This window comes from Erigeron canadensis, chromosome 4 (genome assembly GCF_010389155.1).
Source record: "Erigeron canadensis isolate Cc75 chromosome 4, C_canadensis_v1, whole genome shotgun sequence".
NCBI classification, from domain to species: domain Eukaryota; kingdom Viridiplantae; phylum Streptophyta; class Magnoliopsida; order Asterales; family Asteraceae; genus Erigeron; species Erigeron canadensis.
Window position 1 is genome coordinate 40,274,085 of NC_057764.1, and position 21,715 is coordinate 40,295,799.

Below are 21,715 nucleotides of genomic sequence, written 5' to 3' on the forward strand. Positions count from 1 at the left end.
GGCTAAACCACGGTGACTCATTCTAAAGGGACTGTATGTGCAAATGTTCTTAGGGTTCGTGTATAAAAGCATCCATCGTCCACTGTAGCAACCACCTCTTGAAGCAGCTTATTTTGTTACCGTTTCCAAAACCCTAATATTTTCTCAATGTAATCTATCATTTTTGTTCTGTTTGTATAAACGACTTATCTCTTCTTAATCTATATCCAATTAGTTCGTTATGGCTGCTTTGTTGAGTGTCTATTTTGTATCTACAATCACAATTTTCTTCAACTTAACACAACTTGCGAGTTGTTCAGGTTTGTTGAAACTAACATTCTCTCGAATTTTACCTTCATTGGGGTGGTCAAACCATTGAAAAGCTGGATTGAAGACTTTGAGAAGTTTTGTTAGTTGAATCTAAAAAGAATAATGTTATATATGCTGATGATCATGGCAACTCTAGAAGTGTATATGGTTTGTGTCAAATGTTAGATTTAGTAAAAGTCAAATTCTATACAGATCGAAGTGATATAATGGTCAGGTGATTTCGTAAGTGTTTGACTATTGGTAAAAAATGTTACATCTATTTGATTCGTAATGAGTATTAGTAAATACTCCTTCCGTCCCATCAAATATGTCAACTTTTAAATTTTCAAAGTCAATCATTTGCAACTTTGACCTTGAATATCTTTGTTTGTGTTATATAATATTCGATGAAAGTTATATCGATGTAAATATATGTAAAACTCAATTAATTCATATAAATTTCATTAAGTATTACACAACACAAACAAAGATATTCAATGTCAAAATTGTAAAAAGTTGACTTTGAAAATTTAAAAATGGACACATTTAGTAGGACGGAGGGAGTATATATCTTCTTCCGGTGTCCATTGCATATCTGATTCGTATTGAGTTTTAGTAAATATTAAAAATGGGAGAGAAATATGTATATAATGGAGTTGTATAAATGGAGTTGTATGTATATATATATATAAGAGAAAATATTTAAAATAAGAATATTAATTTTTTTTTTGTTTGGGTCAAACTTGCTTCCCCCCACCCCACCCACAAACGGCTACTTCCCTCGATTCCTTCGCTCTTCCTTGCAACTTTTGTGGGTTGCTACCCCGGGGTGGTGTAGCCGGCTACTCCAAGGCGAAAAGTTGTGGGTTGCTACCCTTATTGCTACCACTCTGGTTAGCCTAAGAAAGGAAGTTTAACATTATTATATGATACTCTATATATGTGGTTATGTTGACTTTTTATTTTATAGAGATAAATCAAATTTGTGATATTGATTTATTTATTTTTATTGAAGAATTTGGATCAGTGATATGCCACTGGCCCATCGATTACAACATGAATAAACTCAACATATGTGAGGAAAAACCAAGTGGCCCAACCTATAACCTAATTTTTTTTGGTTATAGTATTTTTTTACGAAAAGCTACAATAGGGAATTAGGGACTAAAAGTGCCATATTGTCTAAAATAAATTACTGTTGACCGTAATAATGAAAAAATGAAATAAAATTACAGAGTAGTTTTTAGTGGAAGCCTGTGGAAACTTGAAAAGCCCCAATTTTGTGTGTGTTTTCTCGCTCGAATTTCACAAAAACCAAAACACACGCTTTTTTGTTTTGAGTAGGAAAAATGGTGGTCCTTGAACCAGTCCTTTCTAACGATGAAGAACCAAAGAAATCATCTTCAACGTCAGCAGCATCTGTTGCGGCGGCGGCCGATCAATCAGAGGCCACCGCCGCCGATGGATATGCATCTGACGCTTATGAAACCGCTAGCGAAACCGAAGTTTGTGAAAATGATGAATCCCTTTCTGATAATAATAATAATAATTTAAACGACGTCGTCATTGAGCAAAAAGAAGAAGTCAATCAGGGAGAAGAACACGTGGCATCATCTAAGGAGAATCAGTCAGATGAAGAAAAACAACTCCTCAATCAGGTTATCTAATTCTACTATTTTTAAGCTTTATATATATATGTATTTATTGTATTGTTGTATATTACTTTGAGTTGTATGTTGTATTTTACATTGGGCGTATTGGTTTTCTATTTTTAGCTTGTTATTTAATATATAAAAATGATTATGTGGCACCAACAAATTGAGATTTCAGTGTGCTAGGTTAACGGTAAAAGTTGTTGAGGGATATCTTTATTAGGTTGGCTCAAATAAAGATAAAATGATAATTTATCGGCAAATATAGGTTGTTTTATGTGTATTCCATCTCTTCTTGTTAGCTTTTACCAAGAAATTATCATATGGCTCTAGATTCAGTTATGATAGAGTTGTCTACATGTGGGTTTGATAATGATCATTTTATCTCACTCGTTTATCTTTGAAATGCAGAAACTTCTAGATCAAATGAATGAAGCAAAAGTTGAAGGAAACAAGTTATTTGCAGATGGTTTGTATGATGAAGCGCTATTCAAGTATGATTATGCTATACAACTTGCTCCTGAGATGTCCGCATCTGCTGAAATTAGATCGATATGCCATAATAACCGTGCGACATGCTTTTTTAAGCTGGTAAGTTCCCTTACTGTTATATAGCATTGGCAGACATTGTAGTCTAACAGCATGTTTTAATCCTTGCTGAATTTTTATTGAAATCAATGGACATTGTTTTGCTTCTTTTATGGCGATGAATTGTTAACCTGTGTTTCTGTCTGCTTACTTATAGAATATTTTGTGTTAAAGTACTTGGACAAGAACTGCCTGAGTCCAGTTATTGAGTTATTGCTGCTTAATATGATAGTCAGTTAGTCAGTAGGGTATATTAAGACTTAATACCATGTATATTATATAAAACACTTGATGCTATCTGGTTGGAAGAGATGCTAGAACCCTAGTGTCATTCTCATGTACGTCAACATCGATTTTCCCAATATCAGAACCAGCTTGTAGCCTTCTAGACACATTTGGGGATAACCTTATGGTATAGCGAATGTTTATTAAGTCAGGTGTAAGGATGGATGATGGTTTATTGTAGGAGATATTTGGTTTGGCTGCAGGGGCACATGGGATGGTAATCTGTTACGGAATATCGGGATAGCAGGTTTTTAGTTGCATTTGGTTCAGTGTAACAATTGACGTCGAGCGTTTCTGGTTCTTGGTAACACCTAGCTTGATGATAGGTTGTCTTAATGTGTCTAATCGCAACCAGTACAGGTCTCAATCAGTACGTTTAGCCTCATTTTCTGATAACACAATGAGCCCGTAAGGCTACTGAATATATTGTTTTGTGGGTAATCTGGCTCACTGAGATTAAAGCTATCAGGAAAAGTACAAAAGTAGAATGTTCGAAGGTGGTTTATGAATAGCAGTTTCAGCTAGTGATGAATTGAGGCTGTTTACTGAGAGGAAAAATCTGATTATATATAGTTATGTATATCATCGGAAAACACAAAGAAACATAATAGTTCAGATCATCATGATCAAACCCTTAGCTATTACCTATTAGTTACTACCAGGTACATACCTTAATCTAGTAGTATAACTGTATACATACATAGAAACTGTACAAAAAATTTGCAGGTGTCAATTGCTTTAGGAATGAAACTTATGTTGAAGTATGTGCGTGGGAATTCTGGAACGCATGCACTTATAGGAATCTAAGCATCTAAGGCAACACAAAAATTATTTGGAAAAGGAAAACCATAACTGGGTTTGTAAATTTAGTTAGAGCTCTTCTAATGAGGTAAGAATGAAGATTAGGCAAAGTAGAGAGATGAAGCTAATGAATTGTGATGGCTTTCCTTGAAGCGATTTGGCTTTGTGAACTATTATACATAATGACATCACTCAGCATAATGATGTGCAGATTTGTTAACTAATTTCCTAACAAGTTTTAAATTTATATTACAAGGTTAACTTCTCTACTACACTCACGGGCAGTGGACCCGTTCGTTTATAGTATAGCAAATCGGTAAGACCATGATCGTTCTCAGGGACTATGTTCTAAGAATGCAGCTAGGTGCAATTCTAATATTTGTTGGGGGTTTTGTCACTACTTAATTAACTAAAACTAAAAGCAAAAGTTTCCAAACGCTTGGTCTAGCGAGGAAACACTGAAAGATTTGATTTGTAAAAGATTATAATAATAATGAAAACGATACATCTACTTGGAAACAGTTCACATGCCACCTAGATCATCTACAAAATTACTTATAATTGTTGAACGACTAATCACGACCAAGTTTCCTATCAAGTCCCCCGGTCTAAGTGGTCAAGATTCTTGTCAAGTCTCCTAACCCTTTAATTAAGCTTCCTGTCAAGTTGCCTAATTAAGATTATAACTAAGTCTGTTTTTATGACCTAACCTTTATAGTTTAACGGATTCCTGTCAAGTCACCTAAGCAGTTTGGCTTCCGGTCAAGTCCCCAACCTACTTTAACTAAATCAAGCATAAAAACGGTTCAACAAGTACAAGCACATAATATCACTAAAAAGGCATGATCACATTATCTAAGCAGATGCAAACTAATTTAGCTACTCATGGCAAAACAAATGCTACTAACAATCATTGATATAAACGAATCCATAGGAATAATTGTCAAGTAAAATAGTCTTGCAGTACTGTAACCCTAACAACAATAATAAAAAGAGTAAAGAAAAATCAAAGTAATAATAGGGTGAAGTTGCACGGTCCGTATCGTTCTTGGTCGCTCCCTCTATTCAACACCCTCAAATCCTCCTATTATTATTTTGATGCTCTGCTGCTCCTTGAATTATTTATGATTGATTGATTTGTGAATTGTTGTTGTTATGGATTGATGTTTGATTATCGGATGATTTGGAGGTGTTAGGAGGGTTTAGATATGGTGAAAATACCCTAGAAACGACCTACAAGTCGCCTGGAGGAAGTGTGTCACGGCCCTAGGGGTTTAGAGGGGTATTTATAGGTTTTCGGCAAAACCCTAGATCTGGCCGACCTTCCCAGCGGCGCTGGCTGGCTCCCAGCGGCGCTGGTTGATGTTCCAGCTCCGCTGGTGATGGTCCCAGCGCCGCTGGTGGCTTCAGGATCACTTTCAGCGGCGCTAGCGCTTTATATGAGCGGCGCTGGTCCTGGACATCAACACGAAAGTTGTAGATCTTTCTCTCGCCTTTCCGTGGATAGCTTATTCGTCAGAAACGGAGTCCGTATGAATAAGTTATGCCCAAAATACTAACACATGGTAGTATGCTTCATGTTGGCCTCGAAATCTTCATGTTCCGGTTGCTAGTCTTCGTCCAAAAGTCTTGTGGCTTCGTGTTAAGTTGAGTAGAGATGTTTACCTTCACTTGCATGCCTTGTGAACCTATAATAACATGTCATCCCATTAAGTACCAAAAGTTCACATTTCTTAACTCATTTAGACATCAAAACACGACCTAAAGATATAGGAAATAATCACAAAATGGACGCTCATCACATAGCACCGTTTGTGATGCTCTTTACCTCTTCTTGGATGTTAGATCATAGGTTTACATTTACTTCTTTTTTCTTTTTATTTTAGAAAGACAACTAATTAAATCCACACATGTTTACAAACTATCAACCATGGGACTACCCACAACATACACGTTTAAGGGTTATCACTCGTACCACAGGAGTCAAGGCTCAAGGGTATAGCTATATGCTAGGTATCAACCCGTGCAGCGGAATAATCAACTCACAAAGAACAACAATAATAATACACTATTTAATGTGGTTCAGTCACGGTGTGTGACCTAATCCACAAGGCTGCAAGTAGGGGTTTCTTTTGTTTTCCATTTTTTTTCAGTACAAGGGATTACAATATAACAATATATATATAGAGAACAATTAGATTTTATAGTTTGGTGAACATTTTAGGCTAAATGGTCCTATTAATTACGCTATAAACGAGCCCATATACCTAGGACTTAAAAACCAACAGGTACTCCGTACAGTAAGTTGGAATCAAGGATTTGGAGCTATTGGACAGTGCTCGTTCAGAATAGTGTGTTCAGTTTGATTTTAGCTGAATCTGGACTTTGACAAAGTGGGTGGGTCACTTGATGGGTCAAAACAGATAAAATTTTGGTATGCGTCGGAATGGACTGGGTCTAGTTGTGCTTATCAATAAATAATTTCACCTGCAATTTTCTAGCTATCTGACCCCCTCAATCTTTCTATCTGGAGTGAGTCAGGCGGCTAAGCAGATATTAGCACCTATAGTATGATTGCAAAAACAACACTACATTGGTGATATACTAATTTATCATATTAAGTAGTTTAGGTTTTCCATAAGAACCATTGACGTTGTTTCATGTCTCCATTTGAAGGACAAATTGTTGACCACTACTTGTGTCTATGCCAGGGGAAGTATGAGGATTCCGTTAAAGAGTGCACAAGAGCATTGGAACTGAATGCTACTTACATGAAGCCTCTCCTTAGAAAAGCCGAGGCCCATGAAAAACTTGAAAACTATGACGATGCTATTGCTGGTAAAAGCCCGTGTAACACTTTTATTCCAACTTCACATATTTAGAGTGGCAACATATTATCGACATCTAACGAATCAGCCTACCCTTTTGTTTATAATTTTTTTTCTATTATATATTGTATATGTTCTTTTATAGTTCTGAAGAAAATCCTGGAATTGGATCCTTCAAACCACCAAGCTAGAAGGAGCATTATCCGCCTAGAGCCATTGGCCATTGAAAAACGTGAAAAGATGAAAGAAGAGATGCTAGGTTTGCTTAAGCTAATCATCTTTCCAGTTGGTGTGTACGTTTGGGTTGGTGAATAACTATTTGAACTTTTTGAGTATGCAGGCAAGTTGAAGGACATGGGGAACTCGATTCTAGGGAAATTTGGAATGAGCGTCGACAACTTCAAAGCTGTGAAAGATCCAAATACGGGCTCATATTCTATCTCATTTCAGCAGTAAAGACGGGATGTAGCTGTGCACAAAAGACCTATACCTATACAGTCCCATAACACTATTTTTGGTACCAGGATAGCCTATCAGTGATTATCAGTTCGCCGATTAGTGATTATCAGTTCACCACTGTATGAACATTTGTGTGCGAATCTGATCCATTTCTACATTTTGTTTCTTGTGGAAGAAATAACTGTTGATGCTTTATATATAATGTCTAGTTTGTTGACAATTGTGGTTTTTAGCACATCTTTCATAACATGGAACTTAATCTTAATGATAAAAAGTAGAGTACTTTTGAAGTGTAATCTCAAACTGTTGCAAACGGTTCTACATAAGTTTGTGCTTAAAATAAGCTATAAAGAATCTATACATAGATTTTTCTGAAAAGCAAAGAATGTGTAATTTACTACATGAACATATATAAAATGCATGTCTGTGTCTTGATGGACAATTAGCTTTGAGCTAAAGTTGCTTAAAAAAAGACATACTCTAAGCACGGTTGATGGTTTATGGATAAAAAAAATTGACTATTTGGATAAAATTTTAGTGGTATTGTCATCATAGGCTCTTAGAAATTAAGGCTAGAGATTACATGTACATATTTACCAAAAAGACAAGTAGTAAATTATATTTTGTGATCCATATGCGAGGATGATAACTTACCGGGCATGAGTTATATGTTGTATGTGCTCTTAGTAAGAAGATATTATATATGGGACCAAAATAAAAAAATTGTGACAAACTGATGATCACTCATTAATCTTTTTGTATTTATTAAATAGATAATTTAAGCATTAACTATAATTTGCTTCACTAATATTTGTTGTTTCACAATTTCAAGACCTTTCTTAAGCAACATAACCATGTTTATACAACAAAAACCAAAATCTTTATAAATATTCGAATGGATTCCAATACTAGTTTAACCAATAGGCTGAATGATGAGTATCGGCAGCTGCTACTTCATAGATATTGATCGATCAAGTGATATAAAACTCTCTGTGTATCTCACAGTTTGAGGCATGTAGTTTCTAAGAATACATTTGTCTTTGCTGTGATCTACTTTATATATATCCCTTCCATTTTTGATCATGAGCCAAGTTTTGTTCCCTATCCAGTGCAATGGCTCCAAAAGATTATCCACCTTATGCTGACCTCCTACCTTTTCCCAATTCCCTTGATCTCCTATCATCCTCCACATTTGGATATTGGCATTTGTAGAATATACATACCGGCTAGTTTCATACTTGACACCCAAGTGGATAATTCCTCCTTCAACGTTCATACTCGAATACGTAACATCTAAATCCATTAAAGAGGGAGGAGTTGGTATTACGGTGAACTTTTCAATCTTCGCGTCAAACTTTATAATTGAAGGTTGTCGTCTTCTCTTTTTATCAGTTGACCATGGTCTTTTATTTCGAGCATATAAGAAATAGAGATTTCCATTTGACCAAGTACCATTACTCAAGACCCATCCCTCAGCACGTCTAGGTTTAAAGTGGGAAAGAGTTTGATAGTTGTCTGTTGAGTCAACGTTTCTCCATGAGTCGGATTTCAACGAGTATATGTGAACACCGAGATCATAAGATGAAACAACTAGAAGCTTGTAGTCATCATCAGCAGCGTTGTAATACAATCCTAATGACATTGGATGGAGAAAGTACAATTTATTAAAGCAAGGATTGGTTTTGGATAACGTTTTAGACTCACCCGTCAATGGATTCCATATAACTAGATCCGTAACTTGATTTTTTTTATGTAGGCATACACATACGAGTCCATGTAAAGATGATAGGGCTTGGATGAAATATGTATTGGCAGGTACAAACGGCAAAGGGTAACGCACCTGGGAAATGGAACCATCACCAGGTGCTTCACAATCCATGATCCTAAACCCGGACCATGGATGTTCACGTGGTAAGAAGAGAAGTTTGGGACGAAGTTGAACGACGGATCCATTGGTTAGATGGCGGTTATGCAAGTTAGCAAATAAACGTGATTTGAGAAACGAATGCCATCCTTTGCAAACACTCCTACAACGTTGTAATGAGCTGACCGGCAACCGTGGTAGAATGTGGAAGAATATTATGCGTCTTGGAAGACCTTTAGGTCGACGACGACCACCACCACCTTGGGCCATCATCTTCTTTGATTGTAAGATTGCAAGTTTTATTGTACCTCTCTAAGTACTTAATTAATACGATAAACTAACTAAAGATATATATAGAACAAGAAAATGATTTATTTTGCGTGGGTTACAGATAATGTGGATTGCAAGCTACGTAGCTACCAAATTAGAGTTGACTTTTTCTTATGAACATTAGAGTTGACTTAGGATCAAGTTATCAGTTTCGGTATACACATTTAAATGAGTTGTCCATATTCGATGACACACGGTATAAAAAGATTCTTATTTTATATTATTTCGATCACTATTTATTTTATTCTCTAGTAATCTAGTCTACCAATATACTAACAGAGAATTGAGACATCCTTTGATTGACACGACATAAGAAAAATTGAAGCGATTATCTTTCACATTCAAAAAGTATGTTTCTATGTTCACGCGAGGTGTGATCACCCGTGAACGTAAGGCACTCTCATGTAAACACCTAACGTTTACCAACATGAATTTCCTTTTACCCACAATGTCATGTTTTTTGTTATAAATGTATTTGCACCTAGTTATTGCTGGTAAAAACCTATGTCACACTTTCATTCCGACTTCAAAAAGTTAGAGTGCAACAATTTATTGACATCTAATGAATCAGCCTACCTTTTTAATTATTTACTGCATATCAGAGTATATATGTTCCATTATAGTTCTGAAGACAATCTTGGAATTGGATCCTTCAAATCACTGCCAGAGGGAGCATTATCCGTTTTGAGCTGTTGAAAAACTTGAAAAGATGAAAGAAGAGATGCTAAGTTTGCTTTAGCTAATTATCTTTCCAGTTGTTGTATAAATGTGTGTGCTGGTGAATAACTATTTGAACTTTTTGTGTATGCAGGCAAGTTGAAGGACATAGGGAACTCGACTCCGGGGAAATTTGGAATGGGCATTGACAACTTCAAAGCAGTGAAAGATCCAAATACGGGCTCATATTCCATCTCATTTCAGCAGCGAAGATGGGATGTAGACCTGTACACAAAAGACCTATACCTATCGCTCACATGATATGCTCATACAGATTCAAGATGAGTCAAGTGATAGCAGACTTCTTACATAAGATCTATAAGTACTTAGAGATGAACCTGAGCTTAATTCAAGTAACTACTCTGCAATCATTTCCAAAGGTTGCTCATAATACTCTCTGCTGTCAACCTGTGTGCACATTATCACATGTCGATATTGGAATTGTTCTGTTTTGTTTGACCTCAAAAGTCAAAATTGTATCTCCAACTGTAACATATATAGTACTAAAAATGGTTTCTTCCAAATTTACCCATCATGCGACTTCAAAAGGAACATCTTGGGCACTTGAGAAAATCGCAAATCATGGCAGACCTGCTATTAGTGCGATCTTTTGCTAATGCCAGTTGATTGTCAACACAAAGGTCATAATCATCATTCTTCTTTGACCTTGAGTAGATCCTAGATGCCATATTCTGAGCATCAGAAATGATTACAATCCTCTCAAATAGATGGAAAGAAAAGAAGTCCCTTCAGCAGTACACATAAGCATCTTCTTATTCTCATACATCACCTGAGTTTACTATACTAAATAGTAGGCTTCTTGCAATTTTTCACTGCAAGTCTGCCATATGGGGGAGGAGGTGGCAGTTTTAGCCCACTTACTAATTACTTGAACGATTCGATTTATGTATTATCTCTAAGATGCTCAAATGGATAGAATGAGAATCTTACCTTACAGAAAACAATGCAAATGGATTGAACAAGTCTGAGCTTCTCCCAAGGTGCCTTTCAAATGCACAGAACTTTCTAAAATCAGTTTTCTTGAAAATGAGATTATTAGGAAAAAAAAATAAAATATACTAGTATAATTTTTGTAAGCATATGTGACACATCCACATGTCAAAATGTGTTATAAAATCAGGACAAAAAGTGAATTTGGTAGACCAACCTGACCGTCCATGCCCGTTGTCCAACCATCCGTTTCTCCACCAGAGTTACTTCAAAGGAAAATATGCCCATTCAGTTGTACCCAAAGATATCTATGCAATACACACAATAACAAAAACAGAGTTACTGCCAAGTTTAATCAAAAGTAAAATGGCCAAGATGATCGAAAGGGTTGAAAGTCTTCCAAATTGCATTTTTCTAAAGTTTGCAAATCCCTAAATTGTTTTGTTTAAACAATTTAGATTTTTTTTTCTTGTAATATCACAGTTTTTGTCATCATAGTATTACATAAAATGCTTGATCGTTCAGACAACCTGAACTGTTCCTACTATAACATGATTTATTCTTAACCCATCCTAACCAGCTACCTAACCCACACACCAGGACCATTTTGCCTCTAATCATTTTCATTTCGACACACCTGTAATATTTTAACCATAACAATTTCTACTTCCAGGGGACAGGCTGTATGTTTTCCAACCAACCCTTTAAACATTTGCACAAGGAAATCAGTAGGTGTCATTCTTTACAAAGTAGGAACCTTCTTCTGCCTGCAACTCACAACAAGAAAGAAGAATTATGAAAAATAATCATGCTCAATATTGAGTGGAAGAAATCTGAAATGTAGTCTAGTTAATATTCAATATATAATCAATTAGAGTCCAGATGACTTTCAGTTATATATCAACTTGATTAACAAATTGCAGTACCCATGGTAAGTTGTTGATGAGTTGAATTAAGCTATTTTTCTTGTTTTGATTTGGTACAATACATTTTAGAAGAAGGGGCTCGCACCTGTGGGAACATCTCTACTGACGATATAAAGCAACATAAACATACGTATAGCAATTTAAAACAATTTAAAATTTGGGCTTAATATTATTTTTTGCATAATCGAATCATACATACACTATATAATATATCAAGAAATCATAATTGAAAATATAAACTTTCAATTAAATATTGAAATATTTTTATAGAACAAACCTAGCTTGTTTTTACAGGATGAATGAATTCGAATACTAGTTTAAATAACCATTAGATAGGCTGAATCATGAGTATCGATCGATGGCTGTTACTTGTTCTTCTTCTTTAAGTTATATTCGATCGATTAAGTGACATAAAACTCTCTGTGTATCTCACTACTGTTGCACTACCGTTCATGAATGGCTCCAGTCCATTATATAGGATTCCGTAGTATAATATACAGTTTTATCCCTGACACCATAATAAGTTACGCCTTCTTTAACCTTCATACTCAATTCCTTATCCCGGTCTAAATCCATTAAAGAGGAGGGAGTTGGTATTACACTGAACTTTTCGACTTCTGTGTCAAACTTTATAATTGTAGGTAGCCGTCTTCTCTTTTTAATACACATAGATTTTCTCCAATATAAGAAATAGAGATTTCCATTCAACAAACTACCATTACTCAACACCCATCCCTCGTGACTTGTAGGGCCAAAGCGGGAAAGAGTTTGATAGTTGTGTGTTGAGTGATCTACGTTTCTCCATGAATCGGATTTCAACGAGTATATCTGCATGTCGAGATTATAAGATATAACTAGAAGCCTGTAATCGTATCAGCAGCATGGTAATACAATGTTAATGACGAATAGTAATGTTTATATATTTTCAAGTAAGGATTGGTTTTGCATAACGTTTTAGACTCGCCAGTCAATGGATTCCATAACATTAGATCTGTATCATCTCTATCTAAACCTCTTTTATACCCGTATTTTTTGTCTACCCATACACATACCAGTCCATGTAAAGATGTTACAGCATGGATCGAACATGCATCGGTAGCCGGTACAAATGGCAAAGGGTGGCGTTGTTCACTTGAACCATGATCACGTGCTTCAAAATCCATGATTCTGAACTCGAACGGTTTTTTTAGGGATAAGAGAAAAAGACTGGGTTGGAGTTGAAGGGTGGATCCATTGGTTAGATGGCGATTATGCATGTTTGCAAAAAAACGTGATTTGAGGAACGAGTGCCATCGTTTGCAGACGCTCCTACAACATTGCAACGAGCTGACCGGCAACCTTGGTAAAATGTGAAAGAATATTATGCGTCTTGGAAGACCTTTAGGACGACGACCACCACCACCTTGGGCCATCATCTACTTCAATTGTAAGGTTGCAAGTTTTATTGTGCCTATCTAAGTACTAAAATAATACTATAAACTAACTAAAGATATATATAGAACAAGAAAATGATTTATTTTGCGTGGGCTACAGATAATGTGGATTGCAAGCTACATACTGCCTAATTATATAATTAGAGTTGACTTAAGATCAAATTATTTGTTTCATTATACACATTTATATGAGTTGTCCATATTTGATGAAACACGGTATAGAAAGATTCTTATTTATATTATTCCCTATTTATTTCATTATCTAGTCTACCAATATACTTAAAGAGAATTAAGACATCCTTTGATTGACACGACACAAGAAAATTCGAAGCTCATTTAAGTACTTTGAGACGATCCTGAGCTTGAAGTACCTTCTCTGCAATCATTTCCGAAGGTTGCTCATCATACTCTCTGCTGTAAACCTGTGTGCACACTATCACATGTCGAAATTGGAATTGATCTGTTTTGTGACCTCAAAAGTCAAAATTGGATCTGAAACTGTAACATATATATTACTAAAAATGGTTTACTCCTAATTCACCCATCGTGCGACTTCAAAATGAAACTCTTGGGCACTTGAGAAAATCACAAATCATGGCAGACCTAGACCTGCTATTAGTGCGATCCTTTTCTAATGTCAAAAAGTGTTATAAAGTTAGGACAAGAAGTGAATTTGGTTGACCAACCTGACTGTCCATGGCCGTTATCCATGCATCTGTTTCTCCACCTCTGGTATGGGGGGTAAAATCAATAGGCTGCTGTCCAGTTGTAGATCCCAAATAGTGGCACACCAAAGATAGTGTGTCAAAAATCTCTGCCATTAGTTTTATTACATGTCATTCACCTTAATAATTTTACTTCATTTCGCATCAAGAAACTGGACACGCAATAATGCATCACTTTTTTGATCACCAAATGAGAATGGTATATGGCAAAAAGGGATATTATTCCTAAGGAAACTATTGTGTATTTATGATACCTAGTTCAAGATGTTACTGAAAGCATAGGTTGAAGTGTTGAACTTGACTTTAAGGTCAACAACACTAACTTTCAGCAAGAAAATCTTTCAACCATCACACAAACTAAGAACAAATGAACGTCATTAATAGGTTTTGACAGCCTGGATCTTATGTTTGATGCAACATATGGAACAAATTCTTCACAAAATTTCAAATTTACTCGATACATAAGTACATAAGACGAGTAGTTAGCGGCACAGAGAGGCTTGTCAGAAAGTTCCTCTAAAGGAAAATACGCCCATCCAGTTGTACCCAAAGGTATCTATGCAATACACAGAATAACAAAAACAGAGTTACTGCCAATTTTTATCAAAAGTGAAATGGCCAAAATGATCGAAGCGTTGAAAGTCTTCCAAAGTGCATTTTTCTAATATTTGCAAATTCCTAATGTTTTGTTTAAACAATTTGGTTTGTTTTTTTTTTTTTTGTAATATCACAGTTTTTGTCATCATAGTATTACATAAAATGCTTGATGGTTCAGACAACCCGAACTGTTCCTACTATAACGATTTAGTCTTAACTCATCCTGACCAGCTACCTAACCCACACACCAGGACCATTTTGCCTCTAATCAATTTTCATTTCAACACACCTGTAATATACTAACCATAACAATTTCAACTTCCTGGGGAGAGGCAGTATGTTTTCCTACCAATCTACTCTTTAAGCAATTGCGTTGAGTCATTCTTTACCAAGTAGGAACCTTCTTCAGCCTGCAACTCACAACAAGAAAGAAGAATTATGAAAAATATTCATGCTCAATCTTTGTATGCAATCTTTTCTTTACTCATATGAATTTAACATAAACTAGCAACTTACATGCAATCCTCTTTTTGTTCCAATGGCAAGACATGCTAATCAAAATGTGTATCAAGAGGTTAACCAGTATGATAGTAAATGTTTCTAAAAGCTCTTGAATGACATGGATGAAGCTCACAAATGATCATAAAATAAGCCCATTAACATGGTGAAACTGAAGAATGTGCCATGAGACGTGACCATAACCACCTACTTCTGGGATTAACTGATACATCATGTAATTTGTAACATTCGCGATTTTTGGCTTGAATTAAACGTGATTAATGTTGATTTAATTCCATGATTTTGTGGCTTAATTGATTCTTGACCAGTTGACTCGAACGTGTTAAATGATTTATTGTTCTAGTTAATTTAAATAGTTTATGGGAATAACTTGGATAATGTTAACATTATTTTGGTTGGATGATGTTGCTCTCACAAACCATTAAAATCATGGGGGGCTTTTTGATATGTGTAGAAATTGATTTGAGTGAGTTTGTAAGAGCAACATCATCCAACAAAGATGATGTTAACATCATAAATCATTTTCCCATAGTTTATTTATTTATTGTGAACTATAAACATGTATTTATGCTAGTCGAAGCGACGTGAACTTTAAAACGTGATACGACTTATAAGTGAACTAGAAACGTAATCGGGTGATCCATGGGTCGACCCATGAACCACCCAATGACCCAACTCTATCCAACACCCAATCACACACTTACACTCTCATCCATTCATTCAATTCATCTTCCACCCACCTCTCATATCTCTCTCCCACTCTCACTAAATGCTAGTGTATCTATTTCTCTCTAAATTTTCATATCATTAAATGTTATTAAAGCTAAATTAGTCATAAATTATCCATCTTCATCATCATTGGGTCATAATATCGAAAGATCAAATCTTCAAATGCAAGAAATCTTGTTTTATTGCTAAAATTCGGATTTGAGGCTTTGTGGAAGAACTTGGTAAGTAAACTTGTGTCAACATTATCATTTCTATGTTTATAAACATGTTTTAATCATATAACAATATTAATGAGTCAATTTTTAAGTTAAAATTGGATTTAAAGAGAAATTAGGGTTTTTATGATTAAATGGGTCAAAAATCGGATTTTTATTTATTTGTTGGATTGATTCGAATTCTTGGTATTAGTTATGTTCAAAAACATGTTTCTAGTCTAGCTAAATCGATCCCTGGCCCAAAAAACTCCTTAAAACCAAAATTAGGGTTTTGAATGTTGAAATTAGGTTAAATAACCAAAAATCTTGGAAATGGTCGATTCTGATCGAATTGAAATGGGACTTGAAGTTGTTTACATCCTCCTCGATTCACCATGCTCAAACCTTGCCTCTGGTTGCCTCAAATCGACCCCATGGCTGCAAATTAGGATTTTTAGTCGAAGTCAAAGTTGACTTTAAAAAGTCAACTATGTCAAGAAACGAATTTAAACTTGTAATTGTGTTAGGAATCGATTTTCAGGAGGTGAAATACATATAATTATCCCCATCTGTGAATAAGAATACGTAACCACATGTATAGAACCATATTAAACAGAAATTGCAAGACAAAAATGGATTTATAGTCAAAATGGCTCATCCAAAAACCAACCCAGATTCTTTCTTCCCCCTGACCACCGTCTGCTACGGCTTCTGGGACGCAACCTGAATCTTCTTGGCGTCTGGCACGGTCATTAGACCGTCCAAGACGGTGCCCTCAAAGTGTCAAATCAACCTTACGGTCACCAGACGGCTCCTCCCTCTGTTTTACGCTAGCTGCACGCTGCCTCCTCTTTTTCCAGACCACCGTCTGGGACGCCACCCCTGGCCGTCTCTTACGGTGGCTCATATATAGCACTTTCCTGATTTTTGCTAGTTCAACTTTCTTTCTTCTTGCACCATGTCCAGCCATTAGTGGGCCCCTCTGCTGTCTTAGTTGAGTCGTTTTCTGACTGAGTGGCGGCTGGGGAAAACCCTAAGCCGATGGTGTTGCACACAGGAAGAAAACTTTGCAATATATATAGATATAAATACAAGTATATATACCACGTCTCCTTTTTCTCCTGCTTGTATTTCCACGTTTTTAAGTATGGGCCATCTCTTCTAGGGTCATTTTGGGCGAGCTTCCTTCTTGGATCAATCTGGGCTATCTTTTGGGCCGTACCACAGATCCATTGTGAATCTATCTTGGGTCGTTTGATGGGTCCAATGTCGAGTATTCAAGCAGCTATATATATATATATATATATACACGTAAATAAGAAGGGGATCGTCACAAATATATATAGATAAAAAGTGTTTCATCGCTTAAATATTAATACATAAACTACATAAAACTCGGTCATAAGCAAATGGTCATGAGTCGATTCGCGTACATATAGTTATACATGTATGTATGCATATGTACAAATATATATGTATATAAAAATATGCATGTAAATAAACGTAATTATATTAATTCGTATGTCATGTAAATACAATGATAGGTCGTGAACGTTGAAGAATTCGGGACAATTAAAGCTTGTCTAATATTTATAACTCAACTTTAACTTGACGATACAAGGCAAATGTGAGTTTCTGTAGCCCCTACGTTTACTTTATTTGGGGTGGAAAGTGTACTCGCTTGTTAAATGATTGTCGGTTGATACGATTGATTATGATATTGAACGAGATGATAACTACTTAATTGTTTGCTTGTGATACGTGTTGTTATTGAAACGTTTATTACATATGTATGCTCACGTTATGGATTGTTGAATCCACGTTATGGGTATCTTTATATCCACGTTACGAGTATCTTTATACTCACGTTATGGATCGTTGAATTCACGTTATGGGTATCTCTATATCCACGTTATGGGTTGTTGAGCACACGTTATTGAACGTTATTAATCCTCGTATATCGTTAACGGTTGTTATCCTGATACACACTTGATTTTATTACTTAAACCTACGAACTCACCAACTTTATGTTGACACGTTTTAGTACACTTTTCAGGTGAACAAGTTAATCAGAGACGTATTGGATGATTTGATTGGTTTGATGCATACTAGGATTGGACTTGGACTTTATCATGGATCCGTGATTCATTGTTCCCGCTTATGGGTTATGCTTAGGATCATATGCCATCTCTTGTACTCTTTTTTGTAAACGTTTGATGGTCGTGCTCCTTATGCATTTTTGTATGATCTCGGAATTGTAATTGATTGAATTGTATGGGTTTTCAATCCTTTTAATGCATTTAGATTGACTCTACTTAATTTCCATGTCGTGTTGTACTTTTCTTGTGATACCCCATGATTCCGCCTTGTTGGGGTGTTACATCATTGATAAATAAGTATGCATAGAACGAACAAAAAAGAAGCATAGTGACTGATAATACCTCCTAGTTTTCTCAGAATAAAGAATACTGATCCAAACGACATGCATCAGCGACTCAACAAACTCATCATACATTCATACATATTATCTTTGAATGTCTCTTAAGATGCCTACTGGAAAACAAAATTAAGAAAACAATCTGAAAAGGTGAATAAGTATAACAACACGGCTCCCATATGGCCATATTCTTGACACGATGTAGAGTTACCATACTCTGTCAATAGTAAATTGGTGCTTAGATAACACTTTTACTAATAGTCAAACACTTAGAAAAATTGGCCTGACCACAAGAGTCCCTGCTCTTTTCACTTCTGTATCTGTAGTACAATACAACTATATCTAACATTTGACACAATTTAAAAAATTAAACTAACCTAAACAAAAGTAGTTGAACTTCTAGAGTTGATATCATCAGCATCAGAATTCAGAAAACTTTTTCTTTAGATATAACAAAACCTCTCCTCATCTTTAAAGGTTTGACTACCCCCAGTGAAGTTAAGATACAAGGGAATGTGTCAACAAACCTCTCCTCATCTTTTGTATTAGGAACATATTGAGTGAAAGAAATCAGAATAATAGCTCAGATCTTCACCAACAAATCAAACATACACTATATAATAAATCCAGAATATCATAATTTGAAATATAAACTTCCAAATAAATAAATCTAGATATTATAGAATAAACCTTGTGTTTCCATACACTATAAATCGATGGCTGCTACTTCATTTTTATATTGATCGATTAGTGACATAAAACTCTTTGTGTAATTCACTACGTACTGTTGCATTATCCATGGTAGTTGCTAATAGTCCATGTGCCTTTGTTGTGATCTACTTTATATATATCCCCAAAATAACATCTTTTCTTCATCATGACCCAAGTTTTGTTCCCTAACCAGTGCAACGGCCTCAAAATATTATCGACCCGATAATGGCCTCCTACCTTCTCCCAATTCCCATGATCTCCTATCATCCTCCACATCTGAATATACGCATTTGTAGAATATGCAGTTTCATACTTAACACCCCGGTGAATAAAATCTTCGTAAACATTCATACTCAAACACTTGACGTCTAAATCCATCAAACCGGGAGGAGTTGGTATTAGGGTGAACTTTTCAATCTTTGTATCGAACTTTAAAACAGAACCTCGATCGTTTTTTATATTATTATATAAGAAATAGAGATTCCCATTCAACAAAGTACCATTACTCAAATCCCATTCCTCATTCAACCCCCATTTCCCAAAACTTGAAGGTTTAAAGTGGGAAAGAGTTTGATAGTTATTTGTTGAGTCAACATTTCTCCACGAGTCGGATTTCAATGAGTATATGTGAACACCAAGATCATAAGATGATAGAGTCAAAAGCTTGTAGTCGTCATCGGTAGCGTTGTAATACAATCGTAATGACAATGGAAAGAAAAATTTCGGGTTAGGATAGAATTTGCATCTAGATTCGTCCGTCAATGGATTCCAGAATATTATTTCGTTATCTATATTTGTATCTATTGTTTTTTTGTGCATCCTTACATTTACTACCACTACCAACCCATGTAAAGATGTAAGAGATTCGATATATATAAGGCATAGAACAATCATCGCCAAGTACAAACGGAAAAGGGGCGTGGCGTCATGGAATCGACCCATCATCATCAGCAGGTGCTTGGAAATCGATGATTCTAAACTCGAACGGTTTTTTTACAGATAAGAAGAAAAGGCCGGGTTGGAGTTGAAGGGTGGATCCATTGGTTAGATAGCGGTTATGCATGTTTGCAAAAAAACGTGATTTGAGGAACGAGTGCCATCGTTTGCAAACGCTCCTACAACGTTGCAACGAGCTGACCGGCAACCTTGGTAATATGTGGAAGAATATTATGCGTCTTGGAAGACCTTTAGGACGACGACGACCGCCGCCTAGGGCCATCCAATTCGATTGCTGCAAGTTTTATTGTGCCCCTCTAATTAAATTAGTATTAACATAAGGGCACGTGTATAGACTGTATATTCGAGTTTATTTAGATGACTAACTAATTTTAGATTATATTTTTTGAATAGATATATGAGTGGTCCATATTACTTATGTCCAAAACCAATAAGAGTCTAACTATACAAAAATTTGAGGTCTACATTTTTGGGGGTCCAAAAGGATTGCTTAGCTCGTATCAACTGTTGAGCCGCCCCCAGACAGCAGTAAAAACAGAGTTACTGCCAACTTTTATCAAACTTGAAATGGCCAAAATGATCGAAAGGGTTGAAAGTCTTCCAAAGTACATTTCTCTAATGTTTGCAAACTCCTAACAATATGGATTATTTTTATTATAATGTCACAGTTTTTTTCGTCATGGTAAAAATGCTTGTTGGTTCAGACAACCCGAACTGTTCCTACTAACAACATGATTCTGTCTTAACCGTTTTGACTAGTTACCCAACCCACACACCTAGACCATTTTGCCTTTAATCATTTTCTCTTCGACACACCTGTAGTATTCTAGGCACAACAATTTATATTTCCTGGAGACAGGTTGTATGGCTTCCAACCAACTCTTTAAACATTTGCATAAGTAAATCAGTTGAGTTATTCTTTACAAAGTAGGAACTTTTTTCAGCCTGCAACTCACATAAAGAAAGAAGAATATAAAAAATAATCATGCTCAGTCTTTGTATGCAGTCTTTTGTTTACACGTTAAGTCGACAACCTGATTTTAACATAAACAGCAACTTACATGCAAGAAAGTGATAATAATATTAATAAAACAAGACACCCCAAAAAATAAACATGCTATCCTATATAAAGAAAATAATGGAGCAGCTATGCTGTAGTGGGCACTGGACAGTTATGGTTAATTTGAATTCCTTCCATTCTGTTCCCTCCATCCAGCACATATTCCTTACATTATGCCTATCCCACCACAGAAATGGGTCTGGTTCATCTGCCCATGTTGACCCACAACTCTGGGTTTGTATCACAATAGACTGGTGACTGATAATACCTCCTAGTTTTTTCCCAGAAAAAGAAAACCAATCCAAATGACACTCATCAAGTGACTCGATCATAAGCTCCTGCCATGTTCTTGATACATAAAGTTAACTAATTTCCTATTGTCATAACTACTATGAAGTATGAACACTGACTTGTTAACATATTTTGTCAATAGTCAATAGAGATAACATGTATTACTAATAATCAAACACTAAAAAATTTACTTCACCATCTTCAAGATAACCAGCTTTGGTTCTTCGCTCATACTCCACAAGAGGAGTTGCTTGTTTCACTTCTGTATATAACTAGTAACTTTACCTGCCGCGCGTTGCGGCGGCGCACACGAAACTACCGATTCTTTTTTACAGCCGTCCAATACAACGTAAAAACATCGATCTTTGTAGAA

At 35.8% G+C, this 21,715-nt stretch overlaps 2 protein-coding genes and 1 long non-coding RNA gene across 3 annotated transcripts; 2 read left to right on the plus strand and 1 right to left on the minus strand.

Moving 5' to 3' along the window:
- Window positions 1-1,543: 1,543 nt before the first annotated feature.
- Window positions 1,544-7,121, plus strand: LOC122595750 (tetratricopeptide repeat protein 1). Its single transcript, XM_043768182.1, has 5 exons — window positions 1,544-1,946; window positions 2,352-2,531; window positions 6,326-6,452; window positions 6,588-6,701; window positions 6,783-7,121. The coding sequence occupies exons 1-5, from the start codon at window positions 1,638-1,640 to the stop codon at window positions 6,896-6,898; spliced, it is 846 nt and encodes a 281-aa protein (XP_043624117.1). The 5' UTR covers window positions 1,544-1,637; the 3' UTR covers window positions 6,899-7,121.
- Window positions 7,122-7,850: 729 nt separating this feature from the next.
- Window positions 7,851-9,035, minus strand: LOC122597606 (F-box protein At2g07140-like). Its single transcript, XM_043770183.1, has one exon. It carries the CDS (start codon window positions 9,033-9,035, stop codon window positions 7,851-7,853), a length of 1,185 nt encoding a protein of 394 aa, XP_043626118.1.
- Window positions 9,036-15,691: 6,656 nt separating this feature from the next.
- On the plus strand, window positions 15,692-18,200 carry LOC122598346. The gene is made up of 2 exons (XR_006323599.1): window positions 15,692-15,913; window positions 17,943-18,200. It is a non-coding gene; the product is annotated as an uncharacterized LOC122598346 (long non-coding RNA).
- The last annotated feature ends 3,515 nt before the right edge of the window (window positions 18,201-21,715 follow it).

What these genes read in the sequence shown, in the direction of transcription:
- LOC122595750 (XM_043768182.1), top strand. Translation starts at nt 1,638, where the DNA reads ATGGTGGTCCTTGAACCAGTCCTTTCTAACGATGAAGAACCAAAGAAA. An exon ending in AAAAACAACTCCTCAATCAG is followed by an intron (nt 1,947 to 2,351) that starts GTTATCTAATTC and finishes TTTGAAATGCAG; the next exon opens with AAACTTCTAGATCAAATGAA. An exon ending in CTATGACGATGCTATTGCTG is followed by an intron (nt 6,453 to 6,587) that starts GTAAAAGCCCGT and finishes GTTCTTTTATAG; the next exon opens with TTCTGAAGAAAATCCTGGAA.
- LOC122597606 (XM_043770183.1), bottom strand. Translation starts at nt 9,035, where the DNA reads ATGGCCCAAGGTGGTGGTGGTCGTCGTCGACCTAAAGGTCTTCCAAGA.